At 60.9% G+C, this 12,165-nt stretch overlaps 1 protein-coding gene across 1 annotated transcript in view; it reads left to right on the forward strand.

Annotated features, from left to right (window-relative positions):
• The first annotated feature begins 1,337 nt into the window (after positions 1–1,337).
• Positions 1,338–12,165, forward strand: part of Galnt9 (polypeptide N-acetylgalactosaminyltransferase 9) — a 63,100-nt gene continuing 52,272 nt past the window's right edge. The window contains exon 1 of the mRNA XM_026409682.2: positions 1,338–1,578. Within this exon, the coding sequence (XP_026265467.1) occupies positions 1,338–1,578 (241 nt within the window). The remainder of the gene's footprint in view (positions 1,579–12,165) is intronic.

Below are 12,165 nucleotides of genomic sequence, written 5' to 3' on the forward strand. Positions count from 1 at the left end.
CACATGCAAGCACATACACTCACACTCATGCACACAGACATATGCACACTTACACATATACATGTATATCATCCAGATGCATGCACAGAAACACATGTGTACCGACGTGTGTGCACACACACACTCATACAGACATGCACACACACACACCAAGACAAGAGCCGTGAAACCCCAGGGCCTGGTCCTCCTTGTCTCTCTACTTCAAGGGCCCAGCACAAAGTAAGGTCCTAATAAATGCTCTCTCATTTGTTCATTCAGCAAGTATTTACTGAGCACCAATATGTGTCAAAAGTCATTTCAGGCACTGGGGACACAGCGAGAGCCCAGCAGACAGAGCTCATGTCTTGTGAACCAAGTTCACCACCCTGGTTGCTGGTTCAGGCCCCTGGGGCTTCTCAGCTCTGGACTCTGTGTGCATGTCCACGGGAGCATACCTGTGCTGATGCCCTCCCCTCTCCAGACCCCAGCTGCACATCTACAAGATTCTGGTGAGGGGCTAGAGTACAGATGGGGCAGCTGGGATTTGGGGGTGGTGCATCTATTCTGGGCTCCGAGGAGCATGACCTGGGGACTGGGTCTGTGTTCACTTTTCCTCTCCTGGTGGGTTTCCGCTGGCCTGGTGGGTCAGCCTCCACCTGTCCTTTCCCACCCCACAGCCCCAGAGAGTGGGGCGGAGAGTGGATCCCGTAGGACCTGGAGGCTAGGACCGCTCCTCCCCTGCACCATCTGCCCCGGCTCCGGAGCTCAGGGGTCCACGCGAGTGGCCAGTCTGGTCCAGCACCCGCACGGGCCTGGCTGCGGGGAGTCGAGTTTGGGGCTCATCCCCGGCGCTGGCGCTGGAGCCTTGGGAAGGGCGCGGGGAGGGCGGGGCTCCGCGGCCGCGCGGGCACCCGTGGCCTCGCTCCCCGGCTGCCGGGCCGGGGCCGCGCACCGGCGGCGGCGGGCGGGCGGTCCCGCGGGCGGCGGGCGGGGCGGCGGGCGCCGCGTGCATGCTGATGAGCGCGAGGCCGCGTCACTGCGCACCGGCGCCGTGGCTGCGGGGCGGGAGGAACGGGCGCAGGAGCGCGGGCAGGAGCGCGGGAGGAGCGGCCCCGCCGCCGAGCCCCGCGCGCCTCCGGGCCAGGCCGCTCGGCGCCGGGCGGGCGCCCTGCGGAGGATGCCGGCGGCGCCGCGCGCGCGCAGCCCCGGGCAGCCCCTGCGCGCCGGACGGCGGTGCTGAAGGGACAGCGCCCGCCCGCCGGCCCAGGGTCCCCGCAGCGGCCGGCCGCGCCCAGGCTGCCGCCGCCCAGGCCCCTGGGGATGCCCCGCGGCGAGGCGGCCCCGCCCGAGCCGTACTCATGGCGGTGGCCAGGAAGATCAAAACTTTGCTGACGGTCAACATCCTGGTGTTCGTGGGCATCGTCCTCTTCTCCGTGTACTGCCGCCTGCAGGACCGCTCTGCCGCGCTGGTGCAGGTCGTGCGCGGCGCCGACCGCCGGGTGCGCAGCCGGCACGCCAAGGTGGGCGCGCTGGCCGACCGCGAAGCCATCCTGCAGCGCCTGGACCACCTGGAGGAGGTGGTCTACAACCAGCTCAATGGTGAGCGGCCGGAGCAGGGTCCGGTGGGGGCGCGCCGCTGGGCCAAGGGGCCAGGACCCACGCCCACCCCGGCTGTAGGCCGCAGGGCTGGAACCAGCCCCTCTGTGTGTCCATGGGAGCGAATGGCGGGGAGGCAGACAGAGGTGAGGGCTCTTTGAGTCCTCCCTTTGGCAGAGGCTGGCCTGGATGATCACTCAGTTATTCATTCCTCCAGTGAACATTTGGGAAGGACCCCAGCCTCCCACCCGGTGACTTCAAACTTACTCCCCAGGAGAACTTGAGGGAACTTCAGGAGAGGTTCTTAGGATCTACCTGGCAGCAGGCAGCACCAGGGTCCAGGGGTGAGGGCAGGCTGCCAGCCCCCAGGGCTTAGGTCAGGCTTATTCCCATCCTTCTGCAGAGGTGGAGGGAGGGGCAGGTGCTGCCCTCTAAATGGCTGATGTCCTGTCCTTGCCGCTGGGACTCACAGGGGACCCACTGAGGCTGTGACCCCTGACCCAGACAGAATCCCATATGGGCTGCTCAGGGTTTGTGCCACGAAGTTCTGTGGTGGGGAAATGCTGAGGCCTGGCTGCTGTGTGGAAAGATGAAGTCCAGGGTCCAGCAGGGCTGGGCAGGAGCTAATTGTTCACATGGATGGAGGCTGTGCACCTGGGAGTCTCCAAAGCCTTGAAAGTGTCCTTTGCTCCATGGGACCCTGGGAAGGTCAGCATTGGTGTCAGGGTAGGTCAAGGCCACTGGCCACAGTAGTGAAATGAATACTTTTCCACTTTGGGATGGCCAGGATGAAGGAAGGAGAATGTTTGGGTGTGCCCACTTTACCAGGGGCTTCTCCCTTCTGGTTCATTAGGCTGTTTTGTTTTCCGAATTGATAGCCCCAGCAAACCTCTTCCAGGAAGTGCCAGGGACAGGGTCACAAAGAAGGTGGCTGGGGGCTGGGATCTGTGTGCTGCCCTGTGCCACATGTGTGGGGGGTGGAGATTGGGGTCTTCTGACAGGTTCCTTTGGGGGCCCATTCTGTGGGAGCCTGGGTTGCAGGTGGGCCTCTGAGCCACAGCCTGAAGGGGCTGCCTAGTGTGTCCCCAGGCTGAGGACCATCTGGCCTGCTGGTGGCTCACTCTTGGAGAGCTAAGCACGCCCAGACCCCTCAGTGCGTTCTGGTCACCATGGAACACCTGGCTCCCCGGGGATGGCTGGCCAGCTCCCTGGCTTTTCTGGTCTTTGCTTTTCTCCTGTAGCCACGAGAGGAGAAGTTCAGCCGGAGCGGCCACCTGGCCATTACGGCAGTGATTCATCTCCTGGAAGGTGGCGTGCCCCGGTAATAGCACAGAGCTTTATTGAAGTGTATTTGCCAGGGTGTTATGGTCTGTTTTATGGGGAGAACCGGAGGATTATATAAAAACATTGGCAGCTCTCGTTGGGGTTGTGTAACATCGCAACGGCCGGCAGCCCTGGGAACTGCTCTCCTTGCCTCGCCCGCTGAGAGCAGAAGCCAGGAGCCTTGGCAGAGAAAGCCTGGACCCTCTACCAACTTTTCTGACATCAGTGGGGAGAGAATGACGTGACTGGGGACGTGGCGTGCCACCTTCCCTCCCCAGCCTCTCCGCCCGCTCTCCCACCCGCCCCCCGCATCTCCCCCTCTTCCTTTCTTTTTAAATGTTCTCCTCTCTCCTCTCCTCTCCTCTCCTCTCCTCTCCTCTCCTCTCCTCTCCTCTCCTCTCCTCTCCTCTCCTCTCCTCTCCTCCTCCCTCCCTCTCTCTCTCTCTCTCTCTCTCTCCCCTCCACTCCAATCCTTTCCTCCTCCCACCATCCCTCTTTCCTCTCCCAGCCTCTTTCTGGTCCCCTCTCTCTCCCTCTCTCTGGGGCCACATTATGTCCCTCTCTCTGACCTGTGTGCCCAGTAGTGTCTAAACCCAGGAGCTATTCAATACTTGCTCCAGGAAATGACAAGAGACAGCGGAATCTGTCACTGCTCCTGGGCAGGTCCCCAGGAGGGCACAGTCCAGTGGCAGGGAGGCCCTCTGAGGCCTCCCGATGCATTCTTGCCCCCTCCTGGATCGCAGGAGTTGAGGAAATCCATGAGTGTATCCAGGAGGGTGCAGCCCGGTCTCTCCACCACCGGTTCTATTTCAGGTCCCGGAAATCTGAGATTGATTCCTGGGAGTTTCTGCCAGATGCTAATCCGGCCGAGTTCAGGAGGGAGGAGAAATACAAAGCAAGATTGATCTGTCACTTACATTTCCTCAGCCTCAGCGGCTCCCTGGAGATTTCTCCTGGCTTCAGGGAATCTGTGAGAAAGGAGGTACTGGGGGACGAGGCCCAGTTTCCTTAGAGCCAGGGGGAGCCAGCAGCTTTGGTGGGGGAGCAGGCCGGAGTGGGCCGTTCTATGGCTGGCCCAGCCATCTGCACATGGACACCTCACTGAGCTTTGCAGCCCCTGTGTGGGGTGTAGGTTGAAATCTCAGGCCTGGAGAGAGATTCTGTCAGGAAAGGCATCCCCCAGATGGCAGGAGTGTTTGCTTCTGAATTTGGTGCTCAAGTCAAGAAGAAATGTTTACAGATGAAAACCACCCTTATGCAAACCCTAATCACACCTAAAGCACAGAACCCTGTTCCTGTGCCTGCAGTGGCTCAGTGAGCCTATAAACGCCAAGCTCAGGAGCCTCTGCAGCCAGGGAACAGAGGGAAAGGCGCCACCCTCTGATGTCCTGTCAGCCCCTGCTCTTGGCATCTGACCTGTGGCTGGCCAATGCGGCAGGGAGAGAGAGTGGGCAAGCTGCTAGTAGGGTCTCTCCTGGGGCGCCGAACATACCCAGGGGCCTCACTGCACCTAGGAGTCCCACTTGCCACCTCCTGCCGGGGGCCCTGAAGAGGAGAGACAGTATTAGGGACATGCTGAGGACGGGAAGTGGTGGCTTGATCCTGGTTGTTGGCTTTCCAGGGTGGTTTCTAAAGTCGCCCACTCAGCCCGGTGCACAGTGCGCGAGTTACAGTCAGAGGAGGTCAAGGCCGGGTCTCACGATAGAAGAGGCACAAGGCAGGCTGCTTGCCCAAGGTCATTCTCAGACTAGGTGGTGACAGCTGCTGAAAGAGGCACCTGCTTCAGAAGGACCTCCCTTTATGCAGTTATTAACTGATATCGCAGACCACCAGGCCAGAGAGGCCCTGGGGCGTGTGACCTCTGCCTGCCCGGAAAGTGGATACCACTGCCCTGCATCCTTCAGGAAGCAGGTCCGGCCCTCCTGGTCTCTGGGAGCTTGCCTGCCTGTCCTCGTCCTCTCAGGGCAGGGGCTTCTAACACCAAGGTGGGGGTGCCCATGCACAGGGGCTCCCGGATACCTGCGAGTGCCTGCTCGCTTCTGAAATGATTCATTGCTTTGACTTCAATAAATATATTTCAAGAGGCAACCGTGAATCACAGCCACCCCGTGAGTTGCAGGGTCTATGCTCCTGGAAGCTGCTGCCTCCAGAGGCTGCTTGTTAGGGGGGTGTGGGTGGGGCCACCTGTGCACGGCCACCAGATCAGGAGGGTGAGTTGACTCCAAAGGCAGAGACTCTGGCAGGGCCACTAGGGCTACTTAACACCATGCCCGTCTCCTGCTGAGAATGGGGTCCTGCAGACTGATTGGGTCAGCATGTGGCCCCTGGTTTGGGAAGCCCTGGCCAGGGAGCAAGGCTGTGGGTGTGTAGGCAGGGGAGAGTCCAGTGGCTGTTGGTGCTGAAGGGGCCTCCCTAGGGCACCCTTGGGTCCCAGAGCGTGGGGTACCACATTCCCAGCACCAGGAGTTGTTCACAGGGAGCCAGAGAAGCCAGGTGAGGGAAGGGGATGCCCATCACTAGCAGGTGTGCCAGGCCCTCTGGCTGCAGGGGGCAAAGCCTGGACAGTGTCAGCCACAGGAACATGGCATGGCTGAGGGGCCTGCTCTGGAGCCTGGGAAGATGCCCAGCCTGCCTCTCATCCTGCTCAGGTGGCACCTGGCACAAGGGGATGCCCGTCCCTGTTGTGTTGGATTGAGACACAGTAGGCAGGACTGGGGCTCTGCCCGTCTCCCTCTGGCCTATCCAGCTCACACCCCCCTCAGGAGCCTCCGGGTGCAGGTGGTGAGGCAGCTTCCCCTCGGCCCCCAGGGGATCAAGGCCGGCAGAGAGCGCTTCCTAAACAGGCGGGTTTGACTCCAGAGCTGCTCCCTGCAGGTCGGCCATGGGCCCTGCCCTCAGCCTTCGGCCTCCTGGACTCCTCCCCAGGAGCTACAATGTTTCCATGTGGCCAGGCCAGGCAGCGGAGTCGTGGTGGCCGGGGAGAAGGCCATGGTGTACTGGACGCTTTCTCTAATTGCGGGTCTGGGAGGGTCTGGCCCCCACATGCTGCTGTGCCTGACTCCAGGGTCATGGCCCCCCACGCCTTGCCCACTGCTGCCTGAATACCAGGAAACAAAGCCCTGCACGGCCAGTCCCCGAGGCAGGCCCCAAGCACTCACTGTCCCCGCTGCTATGCCCGTGCCTGGAGCAGCCGGTCCCCCGTCAAGGTCGGGGCATTGAGGTTTTGCCTCTTCTTCCTGTCTGGGCTGCTGGCCACCTCCTCACCAGCGATCCTGACAAGAGTGACCACAGGCGTGTGGGCACCGCCAAGCCTGGACTGAACTGGGAGTTATGGTCGATGGACACCGCCCCTGACCTGAGCCAGGAGAGGGCTGGGGCTAAGGGGAGGCCTCTGTGCTCAGCTCAGCCACTGTGTAGGTCCAGGCCCAGGACTGTGTGGGAAGGATCGTCCAGCCTGCCCTGGCCCGAGACCAAGTGATGCCTGGAGCTGCTGGGAGCCGGGAGCAGGGAGCAGGCAGATCCTCCCCCGAGCCTTCATGGGACCATGCCTGTCCACCCAGGATTTCAGCTCAGACTGTGGGAGAAGCCTGTGGTGTGAGGCCCCTGTGTGGCGCTCTGTGGCAGTAACCATGACCCTCACACAGGGGCATTGGTGCCGGCCTTGGGGTCTGGGTAGGTGAGTAGGGCTGGGTGTAGGCAGGAGCCCAAGGCCCTGTGGTGACCTGAGGGTCCTGATGAGCAGCCCTTCCCCACTCTCCTGGGTGGCCTTGTCACCTAGGAAGGATGTTAACAGTGTCCCTTGGGGCTTGGAAAGTGCTGGAGGCTCCCAGGGAGGGTGGCTTGGAATGCTGTGCCCCAGGAGCACTTGGGCCCCACCTAGGACAGTGCTGACCACCAGCTAGCTGGTCTTAAAGCAAGCCCGTGATTTCCTGGGACCCACCTCCTAGCCCTTCCAGCCCCTGTCCTCAGGTCCCAAGTCTGCCGACAGGACCTTTGGCAAGTGACCGTGGTCCTGCTGATGGGCAGATGGGAAAAGCAAGCTTCCAGGGTGGCTGAGACCTTGCCCCCTGGTGCTGAGTGGTCATCTGACCCACACTGCCCTTGGCCTGACAGGTCCTTGGTCTCTGCTGCCCGCCAGGGCCATCTGGGACACCAGAAGTGTCCCTGAGGGTGAGGCCCCCACTGCTGAGGACCCTTAAGAGCATGGCCAGCTCCTCCTTCACCCAGGGTACATCTTCGCCTTCCTGTGCCTCACTTTCCTCCCCTGGGGAGTGGGTGGGAGGCGCCCACCACAGAGCCTGGTGAAGCTGAAGGAGTTGGCAGGGAGGAGACTGCCAGGCACCAGAGCCCTTCCTTACCAAAACAGGTGACCCAGGACTGGCCTGAAGAGAGCTGGTCTCAGTGCCAGGAGCGTCCCCTCTGTGCCCTCCTCCAGCCTCTTGGCCATGCTGGTGACAGTGCTGGCCAGTGGAAGTTCCCCAAATCCCCAGCCTCCCTCTAGCTCCGCGGAGCCATCCCTGGGTTCGGGGTCTGGCAGCACGTCTGGTAGACTTTAATTGCCACTCTGGTTTTCATTTTCTATTTACTAATATTTTGGGCGAATGATGTAGGTTTTCTCTTGTTGGTAGGGATATATTACTTATTTAAGAAGCAAATTTATTTAATTCAGAAGACGAGCCAATTTAAAGGAAATTGCTGAGGAGTGGGGCCTGGAGAGCTTGTGAAAGGCCGGATCCCACAGGGGGTAGAGGCAGGGCTCTGGGTCACCTGGCCTCCCTGACAGGGCAAGAATGGGAACTAAAGGCAGGCTCCCAGCCCGGGACGTGTCCAGCCAGAGGGGCTCTGTGGTGCTGGGTCAGATGGACGGATAGACCAGTGCATTTGGACACGCTGTGGGAGGCCATGCTTTCCGCCCTCCTGGTTAGGGTCCTGTCCCCTCCCTGGGCCTGGGCAGCGTCTGGCTGGGGATTAAGGTTGGGAGATGCTCCTGCTGGCCCTGCCGGATGCCAGTGCACCCTCAGGTCTGTGGGGAAGGGGCTGGGGTGCCATCTTCTTCCCGCGCTGGTTCAAAACTGGGGGGGGTGGGATGTTGGGGAGAGGCGCCCTTCAGGGACTGGCGGCTGGTGCTAACTGATGTGGTCCTGGGTCGGGACTGGACCCCAAAGGCTGGAAGAGAAGTGGATGGGCTCCGAGGCCCCCAGACCCTGAGAGGGAGACAGGTGGGTCAGTGCCAGAGCCATCCATGTGTGCCCATGGCTCCGTCCCTGGGTCAGCACCCTTAGCTTCCTCCCAGTGTTGTGCTGTAGCCTGAGGCCCACACAGGGTCCAGCTGCTCCTTCGAGCAGCCCTGCCCCTGCCCCTGGCCTGGCTGAGAGGCCCTGTCCCTCTGCAGAGGCCCCTCAGGTGCCGGAGCTGCTGATGTTTCACTTTTAAGCAGATAAACCAGGTGCACTTGCCTGACGCTGCATCCCAGGCCTGGTGGATGCCAGGGAAGTAATGGAATCCGCGAGGTGCCGGGACTGTGATGGACTCCTGCCAGCCAGCGGTGGCTCCTTCCTGCCCTGCTGTCCCTGCCCTGATGGGAAGGAGTGAGGCTCTGCTGCAGGGTGGGTGTCGAGGGCCCTGCTGGCGCTGGTGGGCTGGGGCTTCCAGGAAGATCTCAGAGGAAGAAATCTCAACGTAGCTCACAGACTGGTAGACTCTGGCATCTGTGTCTCACAGACCCCTGCTGCTGATAGGTGCCCTGGAAAGCAGCCCAGTCCAGCCCTTCATGGGGGAGGACAGATCTGCAGGGAGTTGGCACTGAGTGAGGGCATCACCAACATCACCTGGACCTGTCCAACTTACCTACAGAGGCTGCCTCAAGGGAAGATGGGGAGACTGGAGGCCCAGTGTCCTCCCAGTGCTGGTTCTGGGGACTCTGGGGGCCTTGGTGACCACCCTGACCAGCCTTAGCCCTGAAGGGCTCTGGACAGCTGGGGGTCCTGGCCACAGAGGTGTGGACGCCAGGCGGATCTCGTGGTGGGCAGGCTGGGATGCCACGCACTCAGCCTTGGGCAGGAAGCAGACAGTGGAGGCTGCCTAGCATGCCATGGCTCACGTAGGCCCCTGTGCAGGTGACAAGCTGGGCATGACTAGCCGAGCCAAGCCCATCTGCTCTTCATGCAAGTGGTTTTTCTCAGTGTTAAGCACATTTCCACAGAGTCAAGCCTGGGACAACTGGATGATCCGCTGAGGCCAGTGGATCTGGGGAGCAGAGGAAGAGGTACCTTGCCCAGCACAGCCCAGACCCGGGGAGAAAGAAATGGGCTGGGAGGAAGGGGAAGTCTATATTCTCTCTCTTCCTGGCAGAAATAACAAAAGACTAGGTGGGAAGGCAAGGGGGCAGACGTAGTCTCGTTCATTTATGAATCCGAGGCTTGGAACACTGGGCAGGTTCTATGGAGGCCCAGCCTGGTCTAGGCTTTGCCTTGAGACAGCATCTCCCTGGGGGCCCTGGAGCGCTTCCTACCTGCACCTGCAGCCTTGGCCTCGGTAGCCCTGGGGTGGTGGGGGGGGTGGGGGGTGGGGGGTGGGTGGGTCTGCGAGACAGACCTGAAGACAGGACGCTCCTCGCCAGCGAGGGGGAGGCTCCAGATGGCAGCATGAGCAGATTCGCTGTCCAGTCTCCCCCAGTGCCCTGTGTCCTGCGTCACCTGTGTCGCTCCTGGTGCTCCAGGTGGACGCTTCGGACGAGTGCCCTGGGCAGGGCACTTCATCTTGCTGCAACAGAGACCCACTATGCTCCACTGTAGTCCTGGCAGCACGGGGACACAGGGACATAGGGACGCAGCCCTGTGAGTGTGCGAGGCTCCTTCGGGGGTTCTGTGTCAGCGAGGGCCAGGGCTAAGATGCCAGAGCTGTGCTTCCTGAACATGACCTGGTGACTTAACGCTCCACGCGCTCATCTCTCTCGCAGGCTGGATTCAGAACTCAGAGCAGGGCTGGTGCTGTGGATGCCCCAGGGCCTTCCCTGTTTCCCACATCTAGAGGCTGTGTGCGGCTCCTGCTCCAGGCTGCCTTCCACCCCCACTGCTTCCCACACCGGCCTTCAAGGGCCCACGGTTACACTGGGGACCCCGAGAGGCCAGGTGGAGCTGCTGGTTGGCCTGCCCTGCCCACTAGACTCACTAGGTGAAGCACAAAGCACTGTGTAGCATCCAGGAAGAGGGAAGAAGCCTGAAGTGTTGTGGGGCCCTGCTGGGAGGGCCCCGGGACTTCTCAACAGAGGGCATGACAGTGACAGCAGGCAGACTCGGCCTGCGCAGTGCAGGTCCCAGGCAGCCTGGTGCTGGGAGGCCAGCTGGAGCCTCAGTCATGGCTGCCACCTGTGGGAACCGGATCATGGGCTTGAGACCGGCAGGGCTGCTCCTCCTCCAGGGCCCTGGGCCAGGGCAGAGCTGGCCACAGATGTGCCAGATTCAACCTGCAATGAGCAGGTCCCCCTGGGTTCTCCAGGGGCAGGGGGAGGCCAGAGCAGTAGAGATGAGGCAGAGGAGGTGGCACATCTATCTGCACTTTTAATGACAAATATCTCTCTAGAAAACTAATGCAGATAAAAATATGATTTTACTTCCATAAAAGCCTGGAAACAAAGCTAAGTTGAGCTCCTGATTGAAATCCAGGGGTCGCAACTGGCTAGCTGCTTGTGAGAGGTTTAGTGGCGGTGAGGACCAAGACATAGGATGCAGCTGTGCAGGGCAGGAGGTGGCTCCGTGGGGCATGACGCGGCTGTGCAGTGAGGAACGTGGCTGTGCAGGGCAGGACATGGCTCTGCAGGGCTGGAAGTGGCTCTTTGGGGTGGGATATAGCTCTGTGGGGTGGGACATGGCTCTATAGGGCTGGATGTGGCTGTGTGGGGCTGGACATGGCTCTTTGGGGTGGGATGTGGCTCTGCAGCTCTGGCATGGCTGTGCAGGGCAGGATGTGGCTCTGTGGGGCAGGATGTGGCTGTGCGGGACAGGACATGGCTCTGCGGGGCAGGACATGGCTCTGTGGGGCTGGACATGGCTGTGCGGGGCGGGATATGGCTCTGTGGTGCTGGACGTGGCTCTGTGGGGCAGGATGTGGCACTGAGGGGTGGGACGTGGTTCTGCAGGGCAGGACGTGGCTCTGTGGGGCGGGATGTGGCTCTGCGGGGTGGGATGTGGGCATGTGTACACTGTAGGCTGTGGCTGTCGTGAGCTGCACCCACCCCTGGCCCCACCCACTGAATACTATTGCCTCCCTCCATCTCCAGTGGTGAAAACCCACCGTGTCTCCCTTTTTTGCCATGTGTCCCCTGGAGACAAGCAACCCTGGCTTAGAATCGGTGTAGTAAAGGTGCATAAGGTCCGTCAGTAGGACAGGGGTGGGCTGGGATGGGTGTATGAGATGGAAGAGGGTACCCTGCATGGACGCCGTTGGAACTGCCCAAGGAGATGGGCACTGGGGAGACGGAGGAAAGCCGAGGGGAGAGGGAGGAGGGAAGGCCTGGGCAGCGCCATGGACAGGTCCCGGATGGGAGATGGTGGGACAGGGGCTGTGGGCCACCTGGGCAGGAAGGCCAGCATTCTCCTGGGATTTTCCGTTTCCCAGGAAAGCAGAAACAAGGTCACGGTCTGCGGTGAGCTGCAAACTGCCTCCTTCTTTTTCTTCTTTTTTTAGTACAGCTATAGCACTAGATAGATTTTTTTAAAGCATATGTTTGGTTACATTTCATCTGTGTTTCCTTTCAGAAGAAAGGCATTACATAATATGCGTCATGCTCCAGGGATGCTGAGACCCCTGTTGCTGGGGGAGAAGGGGTCAGTGTTTGTGGGCGTGGCGCCATCTGCAGGGTCGGGGGGCTTGGGAGGCTGCAGAGCAGGCTTCTGCCCCTGCCCAGACCTTTCCTGAGTGGAAGAACAGGGGAGGTGAGACAGATGGAGCCAAAGACCAGCAAACTGTAGCTGGGCGGGCACTGCCTCTGCTCTCTGAGCTCTGGTCCCCACGTTCCTCGCCCCTGAGTATTGCCACCTTGGAGAAGACCATCCTTCTGCACCACGAGTCCAGCTCCCACCCCCTCACCTCAGAAAGAGGCAAGGGACAGGCTGATCTATGCTCTTAGCAGAGGCGGTGGCTGAAGGTATTGCGACTCCTGTGCGGCCACTGGCTCTGCAGCCCATTCTGCCACCAGGGCAGGCAAGGGCAGAAGAGGGGTTAGGCCTCGTGGCCCCAGGCCTCCTTGGAGGCAGGTGGGAGAGCGGC

The sequence above is a fragment of the Urocitellus parryii genome, chromosome 3, assembly GCF_045843805.1.
Source record: "Urocitellus parryii isolate mUroPar1 chromosome 3, mUroPar1.hap1, whole genome shotgun sequence".
Taxonomy (NCBI): Eukaryota; Metazoa; Chordata; class Mammalia; order Rodentia; family Sciuridae; genus Urocitellus; species Urocitellus parryii.